The 23,962-nt window shown below is 23.5% G+C and overlaps 8 protein-coding genes across 8 annotated transcripts; 5 read left to right on the forward strand and 3 right to left on the reverse strand. All coding sequences in view use genetic code 6, as the record gives it.

Moving 5' to 3' along the window:
- Positions 1-588: 588 nt before the first annotated feature.
- Positions 589-1,998, reverse strand: TTHERM_00013540 (synthetic lethal mutants of dpb11-1 five family protein; the record flags this gene model as incomplete). The annotated part of the gene is made up of 7 exons (XM_001008333.3): positions 589-625; positions 688-735; positions 797-878; positions 961-1,097; positions 1,184-1,263; positions 1,339-1,488; positions 1,612-1,998. The coding sequence occupies 7 exons, from the start codon at positions 1,996-1,998 to the stop codon at positions 589-591; spliced, it is 921 nt and encodes a 306-aa protein (XP_001008333.2).
- Positions 1,999-3,182: 1,184 nt separating this feature from the next.
- TTHERM_00013550 (stress-induced-phosphoprotein, putative) lies at positions 3,183-5,694 on the reverse strand (the record flags this gene model as incomplete). Its single annotated transcript, XM_001008334.1, has 4 exons — positions 3,183-3,724; positions 3,855-4,751; positions 5,134-5,262; positions 5,454-5,694. 4 exons carry the CDS (start codon positions 5,692-5,694, stop codon positions 3,183-3,185), a joined length of 1,809 nt encoding a protein of 602 aa, XP_001008334.1.
- Positions 5,695-6,918: 1,224 nt separating this feature from the next.
- Positions 6,919-8,344, forward strand: TTHERM_000013569 (cyclic nucleotide-binding domain protein, putative; the record flags this gene model as incomplete). The annotated part of the gene is made up of 9 exons (XM_012795682.1): positions 6,919-6,957; positions 7,019-7,068; positions 7,165-7,254; positions 7,325-7,414; positions 7,551-7,640; positions 7,702-7,791; positions 7,918-8,007; positions 8,098-8,187; positions 8,251-8,344. 9 exons carry the CDS (start codon positions 6,919-6,921, stop codon positions 8,342-8,344), a joined length of 723 nt encoding a protein of 240 aa, XP_012651136.1.
- Positions 8,345-8,964: 620 nt separating this feature from the next.
- Positions 8,965-10,513, forward strand: TTHERM_00013570 (DHHC zinc finger protein; the record flags this gene model as incomplete). Its single annotated transcript, XM_001008336.3, has 2 exons — positions 8,965-9,934; positions 10,290-10,513. Exons 1-2 carry the CDS (start codon positions 9,097-9,099, stop codon positions 10,511-10,513), a joined length of 1,062 nt encoding a protein of 353 aa, XP_001008336.2. The 5' UTR covers positions 8,965-9,096.
- Positions 10,514-10,826: 313 nt separating this feature from the next.
- Positions 10,827-11,975, forward strand: TTHERM_00013580 (cell cycle control protein cwf16, putative; the record flags this gene model as incomplete). The annotated part of the gene is made up of 4 exons (XM_001008337.3): positions 10,827-10,945; positions 11,038-11,228; positions 11,295-11,374; positions 11,475-11,975. The coding sequence occupies 4 exons, from the start codon at positions 10,827-10,829 to the stop codon at positions 11,973-11,975; spliced, it is 891 nt and encodes a 296-aa protein (XP_001008337.1).
- A 685-nt stretch (positions 11,976-12,660) lies between these two features.
- TTHERM_00013590 (hypothetical protein) lies at positions 12,661-14,861 on the forward strand (the record flags this gene model as incomplete). Its single annotated transcript, XM_001008338.3, has 7 exons — positions 12,661-12,673; positions 12,745-12,819; positions 12,924-13,142; positions 13,200-13,330; positions 13,410-13,647; positions 13,811-14,123; positions 14,258-14,861. 7 exons carry the CDS (start codon positions 12,661-12,663, stop codon positions 14,859-14,861), a joined length of 1,593 nt encoding a protein of 530 aa, XP_001008338.2.
- Positions 14,862-15,978: 1,117 nt separating this feature from the next.
- TTHERM_00013600 (hypothetical protein) lies at positions 15,979-17,016 on the forward strand (the record flags this gene model as incomplete). The annotated part of the gene is made up of 1 exon (XM_001008339.2): positions 15,979-17,016. The coding sequence occupies exon 1, from the start codon at positions 16,006-16,008 to the stop codon at positions 17,014-17,016; it is 1,011 nt and encodes a 336-aa protein (XP_001008339.1). The 5' UTR covers positions 15,979-16,005.
- A 1,165-nt stretch (positions 17,017-18,181) lies between these two features.
- Positions 18,182-23,883, reverse strand: TTHERM_00013610 (transmembrane protein, putative; the record flags this gene model as incomplete). The annotated part of the gene is made up of 5 exons (XM_001008340.2): positions 18,182-18,304; positions 18,377-21,382; positions 22,156-22,860; positions 23,149-23,231; positions 23,295-23,883. The coding sequence occupies 5 exons, from the start codon at positions 23,881-23,883 to the stop codon at positions 18,182-18,184; spliced, it is 4,506 nt and encodes a 1,501-aa protein (XP_001008340.2).
- Between the last annotated feature and the right edge of the window lie 79 nt (positions 23,884-23,962).

Here is a 23,962-nt window from a genome sequence, read left to right on the forward strand (position 1 = left end):
TAATTTGGATAGTTTTAAAAGCAACAAACAATTTTTTAAAATAGCTAGGTAGGTAGGTAGATAAGCTAACTTACTTTTTATGTCCTAATATAATAATTTAACATATTAATACAAATAATTTTTAAAAGGAATAAAACATAATATATTTAATTCAAAAATAAACTAACTATATTTAATTGAATATCTGATTAGCCTTTTAACTTATTTATGATTTTTAATAAATTGGTTGATTTCAGAATTGAAATAGTTTGTTTGATAATTTTTGTAAAATATAATATGATCATAATTAAGTTAAGATTGATAATATACATTATAAAATAGCTATTATATTTACAATTTGAAAACAATTAATTAATTAAATATATTAATTTATCCTCACTTTTGTTCATTCATTTATTAAATAACTTACTTACTTACTTACTTACACACTTACTTACTGGCTTTTTGTTAACTTGCTTTTCATATTAAATAATTAATTTTTTTGAGATTTTTTGTTGTTGAAATAAATAGTGATTGATATTGTTAAGCAAAGATTCCATTCTTGCTATTTATTTATTTTTATAATTATATTTGAACAGTTTTTGCTTTTCACACAAGATCTACATCTAAATTTTAATGCAAAGTTCTATTTTAAAAAAATTTAATTCCTTGTAAGTAAATATGTTCTGGCTCTGAAATAAAATTTACTTTATGTGCTTATATGGTACCATAATTATCTCCCCCTCTTCTATTTTTCTAAATTTATTGAAATAATTAATTAATTAATTAAGTAAAATAAAATATTTGCTTTGTTTACACTTGTTCTCCATCTATATCATAGTTTCCACCTTGCTTAAACTTAACAAATACTACTTTATCTTAGTTAGGTGTATCAATTTCTAAATAAATAAATAAATATTAATTATAAGAGGTTAAATCTTTAATACACTAGTATGTATTGAAATTTATGAATTAAATTACATATTTTTTCAAAATTTTATTTCTGAACTTAAGAGTTAGTTTCTTAATCCTCGCTTTCTATTCCAATATCTCTGAAACTTTAAGGCAGAGTTTTTAGCAAATGGTTTTAAAAAATTTACTATCTGAGAGCAGCATAACTTTTTGTAAAAAACAAGTTAAATTAATTATTGTTTTTTGTTTATATAAAAGTCAAAATGTATGTTGATTAAAATTAATTAGTTACTTTTTTACAAATTCCTTTTCTTAGAGATTGAGGTAATCATACTTACTGTGTTTTATAATGTTCATGTAATACTTTTAAATCTATATATTTATTTTATTAGTAAAAATGAATAAAATAACTTGCATTCTATTTTGGCTAATTAATTAACTAATTACTTTGTATAGTCTTGTTCTTGTATACAATTTTATCAAATATTTTACTCTGTCACACTCTTCTTTCATTAAATCTTGCAAAAATTTATTTTTAGGGTGTTAAAATTTCTTATCATCATTTATGCTCTATTCGAATTCTTTTATTTGCATTTCCTATTTTTTATTTTTTCAAAAAAGAATCAATTAGTAAATAAATGTTAGATTGGTTGATTAATTGATTGTCATGAAAAAATGTTTGTTTTTGTAATTAAAAAAAAGGTTTTTTATGCTATTTACTTAATTTTGTATTAACTCAAATAAATCATCAATAATCTATTGCTAGTAGAGAATAATATCAGGACAATACTTTTCTTAAGTGATAACTTTGATTATTAAGTCAATGTCTTAATTCAAATTGTTATCTTCTTCTTCATTGTCATTTTTATCAAGATTTTCGCTTGCTAAGTCTCCCAACTCATCATAAAGATCATATTCATTTGAAATATCTTATTATTATCTTCTTCCTTTTTTCGATTTGTTGCTTAAAATATTGCTGTGCTTGCGATTACTAAAATTCTCAGTGTCTTCATCCTCATCGTCGTCTTCATTAGTAACTTTCCTGACAACTTTTTTATCGAATTGCTTTTTAACCTCTTCCATTTCATCAGAATAATCCTAACTCATTTTGATAAATAATGCTTTAGAAAACTTTAAGAAAAACTAAATTGAATCTATCTATTTATTTATTTAATTGTTTGCTTGTTATTGCTATTATCTACAACCAAAAATATCCTTTTTTGATATTATAATTTCTACTCTTTTAAGAAACAGGTTTTAGTGGAGGTAATTTAATATGAATTATTATATTTTACAGTTTTACCGCTAAATTTAAATAAACATTCATCAATTAAATAATGTCACCATTTTTAACTTTAAACTATTTTAAAATTAAAAGCTAAAATGTAAGTATAAATATTTAAAAATATTATTCAAAATTATGAAAAATAAAATGCAAAAATAGTACTTAAACAGTTAATATAAATAAATAAATCAAAATATTAAATAAAAAATTTAAAATAATTTATTATCTGAATATTTAAAAAAATATATTTTGGAATAGGCGTATATATATATATATATGATTTTAAAAGTGTTTAAGTAGCATTTTTGATTTGGTTCGAATATTTGTAACTTAAATTTATACTCAAATTAGTAAATAAACGATTTTATAGTTGATATTTTTTAAATTAAATTTTAAATATCAAATATAAAATATTTACAACCTTAAATCATTCTAAGATATTTCATATCTATAAAATTAGAATCTAAAATATACATATAAAAAATTAGATGGTATAAGTATGAAGGTGTGTATCTGTGTGTGTGTGTGTTTGTGTGATGATATTAGAGTTTTTAATAACAATTTTAATTTGCTACTTAAATATTTTAAAATTAAATGTAAATCAAAAACATTAATTAATAAAGCTTAGAGATAGATAATATATAGATAGATTCTACTAAATTTGACATTATAAAAAAATATTTTGCAAAAATAAATATGAAAATAAATGCATGCCTACCATTCATAAAAACTTTAAAATGAAAAAGAATAAAAGAATCTTATCTTATCTATTAATTAAAATCTAAACATTAAGCAAAAGAAGAGTTGAAAATGAATGAATGAATGAATGCTTTAAGTAATTAAATGGCTAGTTGATTGATTAATTAGGTGATAATTTTTAATTTAAGCTGAACGTTAATGTACTAAGGTAAAACAATTAATAACTTAAATTATTAGAAAATATTTGATATATAAAAAATATAAACAATAGATAATTATTCTAAATAACATTTTATTTATTTATTGATCAACCCATTCTTAAGATACCAGCTTCAACTAGCTTAGCAATTTTAGGAGCAAGGGTGGGATCGCTTAAAATCTTGGTTGCTTCTTTAGGATCTTATTGAAGTGATCTAAGGGCGTTTTAAACTTCAGGAGTTCTTAAGATTTATTAGATTTCGGGATCAGCCATGGCGTGTGCAGCTCTTTCTTATTGTTCCTTTTCATCACCACCTCCCATGTAAGCTTACATTCTTGTTCTTTCTAAGAGTTCCTTTAATTCTTGGTTATCAGGTTAAATCTTCAAACCTTTTTCATAGACACCCAAAGCCTTGTGGAATTCCTTCATTGCAGTATGGCATTGACCCTTCTTGATGTAAGCCTTGATGTAGTTAGGATCAATTTCAAGGCACTTATCTAAATCTTTCAAACCACTAGGGAATTCCATTAACTTTTAATAGCAAATACCTCTGTTGCAGTAATACTTAGCTTCAGTAGGGTTTCTCTTGATACATTCGTTATATTCTTATAAAGCTTGAGGGAACTTACCATCAGTGAAGAATGCCTTAGCTTTTTTTATTTAAAAAATTATTTAATCATTAATTATTCATTTTTTTTTTTTTTTCCATAATAAATCTTTAATTTTTTATTAAATCATCCAAATTAAATTTATTTATTTATTTTAGAATATTTTTTTTACCTTTTTCATTATGTTCTTCAGCCAAAGCAGGGTTAATGTATGCTTTAGCATCAGCTTCTTTTTTGATCTTTTCAATTTGCTTCATTTCAAGCTTGACCTTAGGGTTGTTGTCTTCCAACATAGACTTGTCATACCAGTATAATGAGTCAGCATACTTTTCTTGCTTAGCGAGGATGGAAGCCTTTCTGGCAAAGATCTTGGCAATCTTTTAGAAATCTTTAATGTTGTTGTCTTGAGCGACTTTCAAGGCGAGTTCAACAGTTTCTAAAGCAGCATCATAGTTCTTTTGTTCAATGTAGACTGCAGCTTTATTGTTGTAATAAAGAATTTCAGTGGGTTATAACTCGATAGCTTTGTTGTAGCATTCCAAAGCCTTGTCGAAGTTTCTACTCTTGTAGTACTCATTACCTTCATTCTTCACCTTTTCATGTTCGGGGAGATTGGAAGTAGGAGCAGGAGCATGAGCTGGCTTTTTTTATTCTTCCTTCTTTGGGGCAGGTTTAGGAGCTTCTTATTTTGCATTATTAGTGAAGGGTTCAGGAATTTCTTCTTCCATCTTGAAGTCATCTTGAGCTTGATTAGTAGTAGAAGTTGTTGTGTGTTCTTTAGTTTCAGGCTTTTGTTCTTCTGCATTCTTCTTGTCTTAGAAATTGAAGTTAGCACCTTAGCCGAAAGCACCACCACCGAAATCAGAAAGAAGAAGATTGAAAGCTTCACCCAAACGAGGATCTTATTACATCAAGACTGAGAACATTTGAGGGCTCTTCTTAAGCATTTCTAATTTAGTCATGAAAGAAGGGTCTTTCAACCATTCTGCAGTTCTGGGATTAGCAGCAAGCTTCATCATAATTTATGTGGCAATGCTATCAAATTAACCACCACTTCCACCAGCAGATTCTTTATTTATAATAATAATAATTTTTTTAGAATTTGTATTTTTAAGAACGAATAAGCATGTAATTTTTTATAGAATTATAAAGAATATCTTTTTTTGTATTATGCTATTTATTATGTGTGTGTGTGTGTTTGTGTTTGATAGTTATAATAAGATTTGTAGATCTATCAAATTGTTATTTAAATTTTAGATTATTTAATTTATGAGTTGCTTTAAAATATTTAATATTTGCTATCATATTAAAAAAAAACCACATGATGCTTTTACAAAGTTTGTAATTTTAATATTATTGGTGATAATGCATTAGTGTGTCTAAGCTTAATTCACTCATCCATTCATAGCAAAATGGATAGCTTGAATAATTCAAATTATTTATTTATTTACCTTCTTTAAGTTCTTCTTCAACTTTTTAGAGTCTTTCTTTCAAAATGGCGTTGTTAGGTTCGATTTCTAAACCTTTTTTGAAGGTAGCAACAGCTTCGGATAGCTTACCGAGTTCATATTCGGCATGACCTATTTATTTATTGATAAAAATCATGATTACTTACTTTCATAACACTTTAAATTTTTAATTCAAAATTAGAATGATAGAAAATCAACTTCCTATTAAAGTTTGTTTTTAGAAAAATGAATTCTCATTATTCTGATTGGCTTTTAATAGGAACTAAATATAATAATATAAGGTTTTATTGAGCTTTATTTACCTTTTCTTTAATAACCCTTGGCCCAGTCTGGCTTTATTGAAATGCACTAGACGGCATCAGCGAGAGCTTCATCAAGCTTATTGAGAGAAGCATAGGCACCACTTCTGTTGGAATAAAAAACGTGGTCGTTTGGGTTAATTTCAATAGCCTTGGTGAAGGCATCAATGGCATCTTAGAAACGGTTTTCTTAGAAGGCCTTGTTTCCTTCATTTTTGAAAGCAGTAGCTTGTTCGAGAGACATTTATTTAATTTGGTGAAATTACTTTGATATTTTAATATATTTTTTACTTTTTCAAAAATTAATTAATTAAATTATAATTATCTCAAAAAGAGGAATCACTTTATATATATAATTAATTAATTATAACAAGAAATTTAAAGTTTCTGATGCAATTCCTATAGAATTTTTAGAAATCAAACTAAAATACTATCAATTATTTATTTATTTGTTTATTTAATTAATCAATTAATTAAAACAGATACATTCCAATTATTTAATTAATATCTTTCTAATAAAATAAAAGCTTTTTTTTGTTTGTTTGTTTATTTATTATGTATTATGTAGCTATTCTGAAGCTAAGGCAGAATATCTTTCTTATTTCTATTTAAAACTAATAATTAAATAAGTAAATAAATACATAGATAGTTAGTTAGATAGATAGATAAATAAATAGAGAGACAATTAGTTTTTTAATTTCAAAGTCAAAGTTCTAATATTCTAAACTTCTTTCTATTATCAATTAATTTTTTCTTTTGTTCTAATCTAATACGAACATTCTAGACAATCTTATTTATTATATTTAATCAACTCTGATCACAATTTTACTAAAGTTCTATCCGTCTATTCAATTCTTTTGTTCTCCATTTACAACATTCTACTTAAATTAGAATTTTTAATCAATTTTTATTAATTCTGATCCCTAAATTGAATTTTTAGAATTTTCAAAGAATAAATTAAATCTAGCTTAAAAATCTATAAAAATCTTATTTTATAGTCTCATTTTATTTTTCTATATTTTCTTATCTATCTGCCTATCTAATTTTTTTAAATACCTTATAAATATATCAAGGTTAAAATCTATAAATAAATCTTTGTACATGACTGTATATTTTCGTTTAAATAATCATTAAAATATTAAGCTTTTAGCTTGCTTAATACTCGAAAATATCAATTTTTTCTATGGATTTAAGATTTTTCTTTAAAAAAAAAATGGTTTATTCATATCAATATGAATAATAAATAGAAGAATGAATTCCAAATAATTTTAGTAAAATTAAACAATATTTTTTGAATAAAAGAAAGCTAACTAACTTATTTTACAAGCAATCAATCATGTTAGGTGATAAAAAAATAAAAATGTAAAGTTGAACAAATACATTTACAAAAGACTATTAAGCCAAATAAATTAATTTAAAAAGATATAATTTATTTAACTACTTAATAACCTAAAAATAAAGAATAAAAATGTCAAATTAAATATCTTATTTTAAGACTGTGGAAAATGTGAATTTAAATTAATTCCTAATTATAAATGTTCAAAATTTTATTTATTTCTAAAAAACAGTTTGAAAAATCATCATTTTCATCCCATAATAAGCTTCAGCTTGATTTTGAGTAATAATTCAAAAAAACAAATAAATAGCTTGTTTTAAATTTTAATAGTTTTTTAAAGCTTTAAATTACTTAGATTAACCAATTGCTTTAAAAAAGCTATTAGATTATGAATGAATAAAAATGTAATGCCTTTTGTTCTTCTTTATCAAATTGTACAAATATTTCATCTTTAACTCTTTAGATTGGGTACATATTGACTTACTTAAATACATAAATGATTTTAACAATAAAAAATAACTTTTAAAAAAAAACTAAGGTGTAATAGAGTTGATGATTAAAAGGCATCTTAAATCGGAGCTGCTTTAGCAAACTGCAAAAATCTAAGAAAGTTAACTGTTTGGCTAAGGTAATACCAAATATTTCTTAATTCATTCATTAAAATATAAGTGCTAATTTATTGATTTGAAGTATTTCATATTTGGATAAAATTAAAAAAAAAATTAAATAAATAAATATTTCTTGGAATCTAACAAGTTTTAAAGTTATAATATGATAGATTCCTAAGGTATATCTAATTTTGGCTTTTCTTTAATAGGTTGTAACAATTTAACTGAATTATCTCTAGCCCTTGCGTAAATAATATAAATTTTATATTTTATCTGATAAAAATAAGTAATTTCTTAATAAAAAAAGAGAGAATAAAATTGGTTCAGAAGGTGCATCTAATTTAGGAGAAGCTTTATCAAGCTACAAACATTTAGAGATTTTAACTGTTAATCTTTTGTAAATTCATCATATATGATTATTTTAAGAAATTTATTTCCATTATTAATTTTTCATGTCTTTATGAAACAAAATTTATTATTATCAAGTTCAGTATTAAAGTTAACAATAATCATTTTTTATAAGCTAAAATAATATATTGGAATAAGGAGCATCTAAGCTTATTGAAGCTCTAACAAATAGCATAAGTCTTAAATCTTTAACTCTGGGTTTAAAGTAATTTACTAAATTTTTATTTTAATTAATTTATTAATTTTGAAGAATTGAATTAATTAATTAATTTCGTGATTTTTAAAATTCTAAAAGTGGAAACAAAATTTAAACTTAAAATTCATCTGGCTTAGTTACTCATTTGGCCAGATTTAAAAGGCTCTAACATTTATCAATAGATTTAAGGTAAATATTAAGTTAAATATTTAAATTTTTAAGTAATCATAAATAACTCTTATTTTTTATTAGAAAAAATAATATTGATTTGTCCTAGGAAAAATAAATGAAGAGAAATATTAAAAAAATACTTAAATTAGTATAATAACACATTACTTTTTACTGATGCTTGCTTGCTAGCTAGATATTTTAAGTGTTAATAAATGCTATTTTTATTATCATTATTTGTGTTACTATTAACTCTTCTCACCAATTATTTTTGTTTGTTTTAATTTATTTTACAATGAAATAATTAATTACCTCATTATCCATTCATTCATACATTAATACTCTGTCTACTTTTAAGTTTTATAGCATCTTTAAATTAGAATTTTTATTGGAATTATTTATGTTAACCAAAAAAGTTTATTATAGATGTTTAACCAAAAATAAATTGAATTCATAATATTCGCTGAATTAAATTTTCTGAACTCTCATTTAAGTTAAAAAAATTTACTTTAAACAGATAAATTAACAATTTGTTCCCAATATTTGTTTAATTATTTATTTATTATTTGCCAAATAAATAAAATATTTTAGATAAATTAAATTAAATAAAATTAGCATTTATCGTATTTTAAAATAAAAAATATAGATTTGTTTGTTTAATTGTTTCTATTTTTGAAATCAAAAAAAATATTCAATTATTATGTAAAATTTAACTAGTGAAATCAGAAATTAATCAATTTATCAATCAATCAATCAATCAAAAAAAATTTATTTTTGTAAGGATTTAATTAATATTTAAAAGATACTTTTTGTTGTAAAACTAACTAATAAATACAATTAAGTAGTTAATATAGATTTACTAGATAAAAAAGAGCTATTTTAGCTGTTAAAAGTCATTAAAAGCCAGAAATAAATAAAAGGGAAGGAAGGATGTTCAAATATCTTTTTTAGAAATGCATGAAATTCATTGGAATTACTCTAATAATATTCTTCTTGCTGTTATACATTATGATATTTTACTCATATATTTATGATTTATGCTAGATTTACTATATATATTTTGAGAAAAGCTTAGCTGTAGGCTTGTTAATGCTTATTGTTGGCTATTATTTGGGATTTTGTATCATCTTTAATTATGCTATGGGAATATTTGTTCATCCAGGTAAAAGTAATGTTAAAAGGCATAGGAATTATCAACTAAATGGTTTAGATGAAAGTGATGAGGATGACGATCCTAACAATTTTGTAAATATTTAAGATACTAGACCTAAGATATGTCGTAAATGCAATGATTTCAAGCCTTTAAGAGCTCACCACTGCAGCATTTGCAATGAATGTATTTATAAAATGGATCACCACTGCCCGTGGCTAGATAACTGCGTAGGATATGAGAATCATAGATATTTCCTTTCTTTTATTTTTTATTTGATGGTTTCTACATTCTATTTAAGCTGTTTGTTTTTCTATATTGATCATCACTCTGCTGGATTTAGAGAAGCAAAGCGTGTACAAACTAAAATTTTCCCAGTTGTGTAGCTCCTCTGTTACGTTTTATCATTTGTATTATTAGCATTTAATGGATGGAATTGGTATCTTGCTATGAAAGGATATACAGCTGTTGAATTTTGGGGTAGTCGTTCAGACGGAAAAGAACCTTCTGATTATGCCTTTTAATACCCAACCATATCATAAAATCTATATCATATATTTGGAACCTACAGTTACTTTAAAATGCTACTTCCCAGTATACGAGCTTTACCCCATGATGGTAACTTATTTATTTATTTTTTTGACGCCCCTAAAAATATTTAAAATCAGTAATTTAAAATCAAGCTATTATTAAATTTTACGTTTTTGATGAGTGATTTAATTGCAAATACTTACCAATTTAATAAATTTTTTACAATAATTTTATAAGCAAGTCTAGATTAATAAACAATCTTTTGGATAATAGTTTTAGTTAATAATAATTCCATTTTAGTTACTGTTTTAAAACAAACAAATAAATAAATAATTTATTTATTGATTGATTTATTGATTGATTGAATGGATTGTTGGAAAGTTTTTAAGATAAATAGTGAATAAATTTTAAATAATTATTGAAATGTAAATATAATAAAAAGGTACTAAATGGGAATGTCTGAGTCAATAGCAAAGACAAACTAATATTAAACCAGATATTGAAGAATAGTATTAAGCTAGAAATAGGTAAACTTAAAAATATTAAGACGAAGTTGAGGACGAAGAAGAAGAGTAAAAATTTAACTCGTTTGAGAGAAACAACATTAAAGATAGAAAAATTTAGTATTAAGGAAACAGTGATGATGATATGGAAGATGGATTATGATTTATTTAAAAAAATATTATTTGTAAATAAATGTATGCAAATTAATTTAGATTTATTTTTGATAACTAACTAACTAACTACTTTGTTTGATAATTTTATAGAAATATTATTTATATATTTATAAAGATCTACCAATTAATGTAGTCAATCACCAATTCATAATATTAGCTATTTTTATGCTGATAGACAATCAGAAATAAACTTAATTCTTGATTAATTATAAATCACAAAAAAATTTCAAAATTAATCTATAGTAGGTGTTTTTGAAAGAAATAACCAAAAAAGTAGGTAATTAAGTACTAAAACAAAACAAATGGCTGAAAGAAAAGTTCTAATTAAGTATTATCCTCCTGATTTTGATCCTTCAAAATTAATCAAGAATAAGCGTCCTTTAGACAAATAGGATAATGTTCGTATGATGCTTCCGATGACGTAAATAAATAAATAATTAATTATAAATTTGATTTAATTTTGCAATATAATTTTTATGATTTATTTATTTTTAAAATGTTTTTAAAATATAGAGTTCGTTGCAACACTTGTGGAAATTATCTTTATATAGGAACTAAATTTAATATGAGAAAAGAAACAGTTTAAAATGAAAGTTATTTGGGAATAAGAATTTATCGTTTTTATTTTAAGTGCACTCACTGCTATAGTGAACTTACATTCAAAACAGATCCCAAAAATCATGACTACGTTGCTGAATTTGGAGGTAATAAAAACTTTCTATTGCAAGAATATTTGAAATTAAATTTTATTCAAATAAATATTTATTTAGCTACCCGTAATTATGAAGCATCGCGTGATAACGAAAAGGCTGAAGAAGTTCTTAAAAAATTGAGAGAAAACGATGAAGAAGTAATTTAATTTTTATATAAATATCTTGCTTTTATTTGCAAATGCTTATAAAGAAAAATCAATTTTTATTAAAGAATTTAATTTTAATGAATTAATTTAGGGTAATGCAATGAAATTCTTGGAAAACAGAACAAACGATAGCAGAAAAGAGCTAGAAATATTAGATGCTTTGGATGAGATTAGACACAACAGTAAGAAAATGCTGTATGTTACACCAGAGGAGCTAATTAAGTTAACAATTTAGAACTAAATAGAGCAAAATATATATGAAGAGCTAGATGATGATGAGCAATCAAAACTAGAAGAGTTCCTGTAAAGTCAAAGAACTAAACGTATAAAAGATTATAATGATGACTCAACTAATGATACTTTAAGCACTGTCAGCTTTTTGGCAAGTGATTAAAATGAAAAGTAAGATGACCGTAAAAAATAATTTAAACATGTATTCACTGTTAAAAAAATATAAAAAATTTCAGAAACAGAATCTAAAGTAAAATCTATTAATAATGGCGAAGTCTCCAACGAGGCAAAGAGCAATGATAATAAATAAAATAATCTGTAATCCATTCTTAATTATTCTAGTGACAGTGATTAAGAATGAATGAAATTAAAAATTAACTTATCTATAAAATTTTAATGTTTATCATTGAATATTGAGTGTGAGTAGTTTAGCTATATTGAATGCGAGTATTAAGCTAATATTAATTAATAAATTAGATGCTAAACATTATTTGATAAAATATAAATTGAATAATAAATTATCCAATTAAATATGTTGAAAAAAAAATCTCTTTTTATTATTTTCCAAAATAAATATCCACAAGTAAATTAATTATATATTAAAATAAATAAATAAATTAGTTTTTTGTGTGATATATTTATTTGAGTTTAGAAGGTTAGGTCAAATAATTCCTTTTCTAAAGAAATAATTAATGATCTTTACTACTTTTACTACTGATTTAAATAATTTAAACTGTTGAAGTATTCGTTTTAATTTATTGATTAATTAGAATTTCTTTTTAATAAGAATTTATATTAAGAGTAAAGATAGATCGATTTTAAATGAAATCTCTTTTTAATTATTATTTGATTAATTATTTTTTGTGTATTTGTTTAAATTCTAATTAATTAAATTAGAGTGTGTTTGACTGAAGGTTAATTAAGTTTTATAAACATTTAATTTAGCGGAATAATTCGTCGGAAATCAATATAAAAAAAGATACAAACTACTATAGTGAATTTATTAAGAAAGAAAGAAAGATTGAAAATTAATTAGAGTTATAGAAATGGACACTTAAGGTATTTATTTATTAGAAATATAGCAAACTAGTAAGTAGCTGGAGCATATGTTTTTAAATTTAAAACTAAAGCAAATGAAAGTGAAGACATACACAGACTCATCTACTTTAAAAAGGAATAGTTCTAAAATTAAGCGAGAAAATAATGTAATTACTTCAATAATGATTCAATCTCAAAAATAGCAAAACAATTTATAATTTTTTGCTTTTAAAGCGATAAAAAATGGATTAAAAATGATTTTTTTTATTAGATAGAGATTAAATATTTTAGAAAAAAAGAGTTAAGATGATGGCTTAGGAACTTTTTACAAAATAGGAGCATTTTATGAACTTCTAAGAAGAAAAAAAAATTTAATATGAAAACATTTAGGAAGATTAAATAATTTGCAATAACATAAAGAAGTTGAAGTCTTAGGACTTAGATTAAATCAGATAGGCACTTTAATACTTCAAAAGCTAGGCTCTTAAAGGTAATTTAAACCATCATATTAATTAATAAATAGTTATTATTACTTGTAATTATATAGCTGCAAAGTAAGATGTTGAATTAAACACGATTAGATTGATGGTAGATTCTAATATAATTTATGAACTCATTGATTTGTTTAACACTACAAAGGATTTATAAGGAAAATATCTCCTCCCTAATGACATTGCAGTAATTCACAACATTTGCTATTAATTAAATTTATTTCGCATCCAAATAAATAAATGATATATTTATTATTTTTTGTTAGGCAGATGGACTCTATGTTCTAGCAATAATAGCTTCAGGCGATGATTAATTTACAAATTCAATTATTAATAAAAACGGATTGACAATATTCAAAGATTACACTTTCTAGATAGATAATGACCCTTTGCTTTAGTCTTCTGCTTATTTAGGTTTAGTTAATTTATGCAGCTTAGATAGGAAAGAAGTTCGTAAACATCTTAAAAGTATTGGAGTTATAGAGCATCTATAAACAATAGTAGGTAACTAAATAAATAAATAACTAACTAACTAACTAACTCACCACTTTAAAATAAATTAAAAGTTCTATTCAAAAAATAATAAATTAAAAAAAATGATTTCTTATCATCGATTTTTAAAATTTAAAATGAATTTAAAAAACTTAGTTAACTAATTATAAAAAAGCGAACAACATTAATAGATTAGGCTAAGAAGATTATAGACAGATGATTGAAAACGGAGTCTGGCTTGTGAGCGTTTTGTGCTTCGATCCGCCTGAAACTGAAGCAGAATTTAACTAGCTTTTTAACACTCTTCCACTATTAATATCTTGCTTGAATACAGGAAATATTAAAATTATCAAGGATGTCATTTGGATTATTGATATTTGTCTCACTCAAATACCATAGAAGAAATCTACAACTATTCAAGCAGACCCCTAATTTAGTTAAAAGCTCATTAGTCTTGGGCTTAGTGAAGCTTTCTAAAAAACTGTGAAGTAAATTTTTATCAAATTTATTTTTTTGCTCTTTTTTTATTTTTTAACAAATAAATAAAATGAAAATTTTTTAATTTTTAATTGATTGAAAATATTTAAAAATGTTAAATTAATTTTAATTATTTGTTGAATAGAATTGAAAACAAGAAGATAGCAGCACAAACTTTTAGAGGACTTAACAAATTAATGAAATTGAGCACACCAAATTAAATAGAATAAATATATAGTCCTGAATAAATAAAATACATATTGCCAGTTTTGAAAAGCAAATTAATTCATAATCAATACTATGCTATAAATTACCTAAATGAAGTTTGTTACTAGAGTAAATTTAAAGATTTTCTTCAATATGATGACATTTTAAAGCAACTTATGCTCATTATTGAACAAAAATAATCTGATAAGTTTACTCAGCTTATCCTGCAGAGCATATTAAAAATTCTTGAATAAGGCGATGAGTTTGATATAAAAAGGGTATTTGATACAGGGTTATTATCGGTATTAGAAACAACTCTTGTATACTCAGAAGATGGAGAAAAAAGTGCTCCTTAGAATATTATTCTTTCTCTTTAAATTCTTCTTATAGCTTATTAGATAGCCATTTCAAATCAGCAATACCTAATAAAACTATAAAGAATGTCACTTGAAAGGCTATTAAACAGCCTACAAACTCACCCCTTAGATAACATCTATCAATTGAATCTTTAAATCCTTGAGAAATACTATGAAGAAGCTTGATTATTTTTTTTAACTATAATTAATTGAATTATTTTTTCCTTCCTAAATGATATATATTTAAATCTAATATAAAATAAAATTCTATGTAAAAAATATGTAATTAATTAATTTATTAAAAAAAAACTTAATTAAGAAGTATTTTTAATTTAAAGTTAAAATTTTTTAAAGTTCTAAATTATTAAGTTGTTCTTGATAATAAAGATTATGTTGTTGTGACCAATCAATGATAGTGAAGGTTAATTAATTTTTTATATCAAAATTAGTAATTAACTAACTACCTTAAATATTCTAATTAAAATCTAATATTATTTTGATTATCAAAATTTCTAATTAAATCTTAAAATCAGGCGCCTCAGATAAATAAAAATTTTATTATGTTTTTAGATTTAGAATATTTTACAATCTAATAAAAGAATATATTTATAAACATTTAAATTATATAAGAATTTTATTTTCAAAGGCTAGTAATCCTTGACTTCAATCAACATTTTAAGTAAGTATTCAAGCAAGAATACAAATTCTATATAAAATATTTTAACAATTAGAATATATTTTAATTTATTCTATTATTCATGGTTAGTTAGTTAGTTAGTTAGGAAATTCATCTTTTTAAGTTGATATTTAAGTTTAAAAATTCTATTATTCTTTATGAATTAGAATATTTTAGAATTATATAAAAGAATATGTTTAAATAAATCTGTTTATTTTAAAATTTAATTCACAATTTTTTTAGATGTTTTATTTAATAACATTTTCCAATATTAGAATATCTTTACTTTTTAGTAAGAGTAATATGTTTGTTTTTATACTTTTACTTAAATAATTTTATTAAATTAATTTTATTATTGAGTGATTAAGAGATAAATACTTTATTTATCTACATTTTTAAAATAAATAAATAAATAAATAATACATACATACAGAAAGAAAGAAGCAAGGAAGTTTTTAAATTTTTAAACTTTCAAATAAATGATAAAGTGAAAATTTTTATATGATGATTTTATAATATTTATTAGAATATTAATAATAATAGTTATTATTAAATATATTTTGAATATTCTATTATGGTTCTTTATATTTAAAGGTATTTTAATTATATTTTATAATTAATTAATCAAAATAAAACATCTATCTAATAAATAAAATGAAAGAAACATAAAATATATAAACGTAAATACAGAATTTAAATAGAGAGAAGGAAAATCTCTTAAAAAAGCTTGCTGAAGAAACCCAAAAGCTAACTTAGTATAACACTGAAAAATAAAATTTAAAGAATTAAATTAGCACTATAAACTGTCAACTATCACAAGAAAAAAGCAAACTAAGCAACCTTACATCTTAATTAGAGACAGAAAAGAAAAATCTAAATTAATAACTAACAACAGAGAAAGATAAAGTTACAAATTTAACAAAGTAACTTGATGACTAAAAGATAACACTAACAGATTAAACTGACAATTTTAAATCTGAATTGGCTCAACTAAATGAGAAATTAAGTAATCTAAAAAAGGATTCCGAAGACTAAAAAAAAAATCTCACTGAGCAAATTACTAACACAAATAATAACCTACTCAAGTTAGAAATAGAGAAAGCCGTTAAGTTGACAAACGAGTTTGAAGGTGAAAAGAAAAATCTAAACTAAACCCTGTAAACAGCTCAAAAAGAATTAGAAGTTCTAACATCTGAAAAAAATACCAGAGTTGAGAAAAATAAACAAACAGAAGAATAATATGTTCATTTAATAAATCAGTTGAAAAATTCAAATGAAGAATTAAATAAATAATTATCAGAGATGAAATAAAATCTACAAGAAAAAAATGAGGATTTAAATTTAGCTAATAAAAAACTATCAGAATAAGAATAAGAGATCTTAAATCTATAACTGCAAAAAGAAAAAATCATCAACTTTATAAAAAAAAAAAAATAGATTTATTTTAATCTTTAATAATAATTTCATGATGGAGAAAGCTAAAATAAAATGCTTTAATCCACATTAGATGATTCTTTAAGATAATAAAATTAATTTAAGCAAGAAATCATCCAATTATAAGAACAAATTCAAGCACTCACTGAAGAAAACTAAAGATTCTAGAATCAACTTTAAGTAGTATCTAGAGAAATGCAAAGCATCTAAAAATTCCAAACTATGTATTGACTTTTATGCAAAAATTAGCAGCTTATTAGTATTGACACACAATTCAATTCTTGCTTATTCTACTTTAGCAGTAATAGTAATAAGTTTTAGAAAATAATACATTAACTACAAAATCATATCTTCGAATAATACGAAATATTTAAAGAATAACCTTTTGAAAATAAAGAAGGTGTTTATATTGTCTGTCTAAAAAGTATAGAAAAGTATAGTTAATAAAAACTTGCCCAATTATGCAAGAACTTTGAATATTAGTATGAGCTAAACTAATTTGATTTTAATAGTCTCTAAAGATAAAAGATTGATAAATATATAAATAAATAAACAAATATATTAATTCGCATATATAAATAGCTCTTTGCTATTTTATGTTTTTTTTTTTTTTTTTGTATTTATTACATTTGTTTATCATAAATTTTAAAATAATTAAAATTATAAAAACGAGGGTATAGAGGAATATTTAAACATTTAAAAAGGAGGTTAATAAATAAATAATTTTTATCAATAGCAGAATTTGGTATAGATTTATCAGTGTTTTGGTATTTTTTAGATAACATTATATTTAAAAATTCATCAGTGATAATTATTATTATGATTTATTTTTTTTGTTGTTATTGCAAGAGTGAAGATTTCTTATATCTGAATTATTTAAATTTTGATCTGAAATACCTATTTTTATAAGTCCACTGTTGCTTATATGAGTATTTATTATTAAACATAAAACATTTATTTTCTAAATTCTTAAATTTTTTTTATAAAGGAAAAAATATAAATGGTTGTAAATTGAAGGAAATAAAAGATTCTTAAATTCTAATCAAATATACATTTTTATTTCTTAAAATTAGTTTTAATTTACTCTATCTAATAATTTAAAAGACAGATATTTTTATTTAGTTTAAACTTTTAAGATGTTTAAGTATTTTAAATTAACTTTAAGAATTTATTTTTTCAAAACAAAAATATTATTTTTTCTAATTAATTATCCATTTAAGGAGCAGTGTGTAAAATAATCAAAAATAAAAACAAAGATATAATTTTGTATTTATAAACAAAATAGAATTTATAAATTTAGGACCCACTTCAATCATATTCCTAATCATTAAAGTTAGAATAGTAATAAAGGTATAAAATTGCTTATAAAAGCACTTTAAATATATTTTATTTATTTTCATAGTTATATTTTTTGGTCTTACTCGATTTCTTCATTATAGAAGTAGTTTGTATTATTATTATTATTTTGAATAGTATCTTCACGGAAAATAGTCTTAACAAAATATGAATTCTTAGGACTCTAATTATTTAATTATAAAGAAATGGAATTTTATCTTATCTACTTTGGGCTTAAAAAGTATTTTTAATTTACACCTTCTTCATTAGGAATTAATTAACTTGAAGATTTGTTCATTATAGGTGATAATATATTTAAGTATAAATTGGAATTTAAATTTTATTATTTTTCAGTGCATGGAGAAATCTAAAGTCTAATTTATTTAATTAAAAAATCTTTCTTATTATATAAGTTTAAAACATATTCGCCAATATCTTTATTTTCCGCTTTTCCTTAAATTAAAATGACTGAGTTAGTAATATCTAAACTCTAGATCCATGATGGAAGTTCTTAGTTTTAGTGGAATTCTTTTTCAACTAACTCTTCATAGTTGTGTTTAAAACAGCAGTATATTTCTCTTTAAATAGGACGGTATGATCTTATACTTTTAATGTCATGATACTCTGTTTCTATACATTCACCTCTGACTTTTGGGACCATCCCTTTACCGTCTAATGTAAATCCTAATGCAATGGCCTCTATTACCTACTTTATAAATGGAATTAGTTATAAAGATTACTTTTTCTTTTCTTCTCTATCTTCACAATTTTAGAATGTATCTTAGAATATTTAATTAAAACAATTCTCAAAAAATTATATTATAGGAAATTAATCTTAGTGAATATTTTTAGGCTAAGCAATGATCTAAACATATTTTTTATACCAATCTATTTCTAGATAACCTTCTTAAAGAGCAACATTCTTAAGGAAGCTTAAAATTTGTTAGCTAATTTGATGAAGTTCAGAGAATTAAAAAGCAGCTAAACCTACAATAGCTCTAGAGATCATAGACTAAGAGTTTTTTAGTTGTGCTTCTGTAGTAAAATTTTTTTCCTTAAAATTTTATTAATAATGTTCTCTAACTGATTCTAGGATAAATGAATTATTTAAGCTCCCATCCTAGTTAAAATATAAACTACTGCTTATGGTACTTTTTCTACTTTTTTAAATTTAATTTCTAGGTGACTCTTTATTCTGTTTTACTTTTGATATGCTCCTCAAATAGCTTTGAGTGAATTTATTCTAAAGTTTCTAAAACGTTTCTTATCTCTTCCTAAAAACTGGCGTGCACTTAATTGTAGAAGCAGCCATATCTTATTTGCTTTAGCTCATAGAATGGTTATCCATATCTTTTTGTTCTAAAATCTAATTTAGCTCCTTTAACACTTGATCTTTGTTTAATTTTTTAAAATAGCTTTTCCATATGTTTTAAGCAATTTCTACTTTGTTTCCCAGCAGTGGTATTTGCAGTAAAATTTCATTACCAGATTAAATTTAAATTTTAGTTGTACTATAATTATTTTTTCTGAAGCGGTTATACATTAATGATTTATATTTCCACAATCCTAGAATCCCTAAGATTGGACTCATAATCTAAAACATATATAAAAGAATATACGAAAAAGGTATAAGATCAAAATGCATCTCAAAGTAATCTATCGCGTATGTGTAGCCATCTGTCACATTAATCATAATTCTTGCTACTGTTTGAAACTAAGAAGAGCTAACAGAACCAAAGAAATTTCTCTATTCTTGCTAGAAAACAAGCCAATATTATTAAGGTAAGGTTTAATATTCATCTTTTATGAAAATTTTAGCAGTATAATGTAAGGCACGCCCATCAGGATTCAAAAAAACCTCTGGATTGAAAGTGTAGCTGAAAGACTCCATAATATATAATTGTGAATTCGAAAATTTCAAGGCAAAGTCATCTCTTAAGCTCAAAGAAGGATTATTAGAGATCGGTTGGTTTAGCTTAATAATATACTTATGAGAGGCTGTTATAGTTTTAGTTATTACATAGTTAACAGAGTCATTAATTGTTATTGTTAATTTTATTAATTAAGGATTAACAAAATTTGCTATCCGTATTCCACTATTAATAACAGAGTTTATTGAAGCTACATCTCCTTATAGTTAAATCTTGGTATTCTCAGCATTTAAGTAGATCAACACTCCACTGTACTAGTAAGGAATAAAGCATCCCTATGAACTATCTATATCCAAAGAAATTTAAAGTTAACTACTTATTGTCTAGATAGAGGGGGCAACACTTTCGTCATCTATGTTTACTTATAAAGAGCTTTCTACTAAAAAATTAATTGGATAATAATTATTCCTTTAAGATAGAATATAAAAGATATAATCAATTATATTTTATTAATATTTATTTTACAAGAGGTCATTTATAACTTCTTAAGAAGTCTAAACAACAAAATAGTCGTGAGTAATTAAATTTGCTAATATACAATCAACAAATATTTATTGCGATTATTACTATGTAATGCTCAAATAACTGTTAATAAAATCAGTTTTACTCAACTTTTAAGACACTGAAAATACAAATTGTTGTTATGAAATTTATAGCTAATTGTCATATTGAGTCGAATTTATCTAGTTTGTCTAATTGCTATTTAGTTGATTTGCTGAACTAGTCTGAAGAGAATTCTTATCCAGTTAAAGAATCAATGATTAGCTAGCTTAAGAATAAGAAGCCCAATATGGGAGATCTTGCATATTAAAGTCAGAATAATAGAAAACATTATTAATATAAGCTTAGTTTGAAGGATAAACTTAGTTTAGATTAATTTAAATTTTTTAGCCTACTTTAAATATTGTGCCTATTTTTAATAAGGTATTCATTTCAATTTCTCCTTCCGAAACCAACTAGATGTCCAAGTCAAAATTTATGCTGGGGAAAAGATTTAATCTAATAACTGAGGTTGCTAAACCAAGATATGCAACTGTTTTATCAGAATTGGCACATATATTCAATCCTCCATCAATATTTTAGTAGTTGAAGACTTGCAAAATATTAGGGTTTTTTACATCCCTCAAATCAATAAGCTATAATTAACCTCTGTATCTAGCTGTGCATAGTAAGAAAGTCTCATTATATATAATTGAACATTCTTTTACAGATCCCTAAGTTCTCAAAGATACTAAAATCATGGGAGAAGCTGGCTAACTGACATCAATGATCTTGAGACCAAATTACGCATCAGCAAAAACTATTAATGGTTTTGTTTAGAAGACTCGAATCTTTTTATTATAAATATTTATTTTTTTTACTTTTAAATATTAAATATTTTTTATTAAAATATTTAAATAAAATAAATTATTAACTTTTGATTTCCTCAAAAAAAAAGTAAAAATTAATAAATTAAAAAAATTTAAAGAGTTTATTATAATTAATTAAGGGAGTTGGGGAAGGAGTTATTTTGTATTTTTATGAGTTAATATTAGGAAAAATAATTTTTGTGGAAATTAAAATTAAGGAAGTACATATTTATTTCATAGTAATTCATCAATAATAGTATAAATCACATTTAAAAATACATGGAATATGTTTTTAAAAATAAAATGGTATTTATCAATATTTGCTTTTTTATTAAATATTAATGTAATATATTTTTTTTGGATATTATAATTAAATTTAGATTTAATTTTTAAAAATATAAGTATCTTTAAATGTAAGTTCTTTTTTAAATAAAAATGAAGTGTTCATTTTTGAGGGTTTGATATATTTAATATTGACTTATAAATTAAATAAAAAAAATATGTTATTTAATTAAAAATTAATGAAAGCCAAAAAAAGCTGACTCAATTAAAAAATTAATTAATTCTTTTTGAAAATAAGATAAGCACCGTCAATTAAACTTTTTAAGATTTTATTAAATGGCTTTTTATTTACTGGACGTAAGTTAACAGTAATTATAAATTTTGTTATTTGAATTGGACAAAGTCGAAAAAAAATTATTGATTTTTGAAAGAATAGGTGATTTTTCTAAATAATTTAAAAAAATAATAATTACATTTTGTCCTCCATAAGTAGTAATATAAGATAAAATAATAGGGTTGGTAAAATTATGGACATCATAAATGACTAATCCTTAACCATTATATGACGCATAAATGTATTACTCAGTTGCATCCATACTCAAATCTTAGCATTTAGAACTAATAGGTAAATCTTAATATTTAGAAGCAATTATCTATGGCGCAGATAAATTAGAAATATCCACAATGACAACTCCTTGAGAATCCCCTGCAACAATAATTTTTTTTAGATCCTTTGTGATGTAGGCAGAACGAATTTAATTTCCTGTAGATATAGATAAAGTGGAAATTTATTAAGGATTTTTGATGTCCGATATATCATAGAAATAAAGGTGATTATCTCTTCCAATAACTAAATTATTGTCTTTATTAAATATCTTAGCTAATTTGAGATTAGTGGTAAAGTTGGGGGGATTTATATTCTAAACTTAAAGCAAAGTATGGCTATTAGGATCTTCTTTAAAGATATACACTCCTTCTGTTCCTTTGGCAGACAGTAGATAATTCTTATATGGAGTGTATTAACAGCTATAGGCGTATTACAAAGCACTTATAAATTTATCATAAACTATTATTTGGGGAATGTTCACAACTGAAGGTAGAATTTAATTGTAATTTGTTTCTTTGATTTAATAAATTTAAATATCATCTTGTGTTGAAACATAAAGCAAATCACTTGTCTTGGATATCATAAATTAATATAAATAATTAAATATATTAATTTATTAAAAAAGTTAAGCACTTAACGGACTGTAATTAATCTACACTATCTGGATGTACAAATAGTTGATATTAATCAATATATACTAGTAGTCTTAAGAAACTATTGATTATAAGTATGTGTCTATTGATGAAAATAATTGCGTTATTTTTAGGTCATTACAATTTCCAGATTATATGAATGCAGATAAGTCTACTCCAGATATGACTTACTCACTAGTTTAAACTAATAAAAATTAACTATTTACTATTTTGTTAAGAGTAGGAGCCTTTGAAAGGGTTATTGAACATTTATCAGCAAAAAGAAGTTATTTATTTGAAGCTTAATAATCTTATATATTATTAAATTAAAGTAAGCGCAAACTACTATCAGCAAGGAATATAATATTAATACTGAAATCTATTGTTATCATAGAAGTGCTAGATTTAGCAGGAATAGTGAAAATAAAATTAATTTGATCAGCATTCTAAATGTCATAAACATCTACTGCTAATTTATTGACTAAAAATAGCCTATTTATACCTTAGTAATAAAAAAAGCTATTTGTTGCTCCTGAATTCTGCTTTGGAATCTGAGATTTAGTAACAATCTAACTTAAATGCGGATTTTAAATCTAAAAAAGATAAAGGTTGTTTGCGTCAACGACCCATAAGTTCTGTGTCTTACTCTGAATATACATTTATTAAACCTAAATTTTGGCAGGAAAACTGTACAGATTGACTTCATGGTTTTCAGAATTTAGGCAAGAAAATTGTAACCCACATTAGACGCTATAAATCACGCAGCAATTCTAGAATGGTGGCTCTAAGCACTACTATAAAGTAACACCTTTATTACCTTAGCAAATATCAAGTTAAGACTTGCTTGCAATGGGTGATGATGCAAACCATAGTGTACCTTAATAGCTCAACTAGCAATTTACTATCAAAATATTTAAACTTATTTAAAAAACTCTTCTAAAAATTGATTTATTTAGAAACATCTACTTATTATTTTTTATTTCTTTAGGTGATTAGAAAATTATGATTACTTTTACTTTATATTTTTATATTTCTCCTTCT

The sequence above is a fragment of the Tetrahymena thermophila genome, assembly GCF_000189635.1.
Source record: "Tetrahymena thermophila SB210 genomic scaffold scf_8254803, whole genome shotgun sequence".
NCBI classification, from domain to species: Eukaryota; Ciliophora; class Oligohymenophorea; order Hymenostomatida; family Tetrahymenidae; genus Tetrahymena; species Tetrahymena thermophila.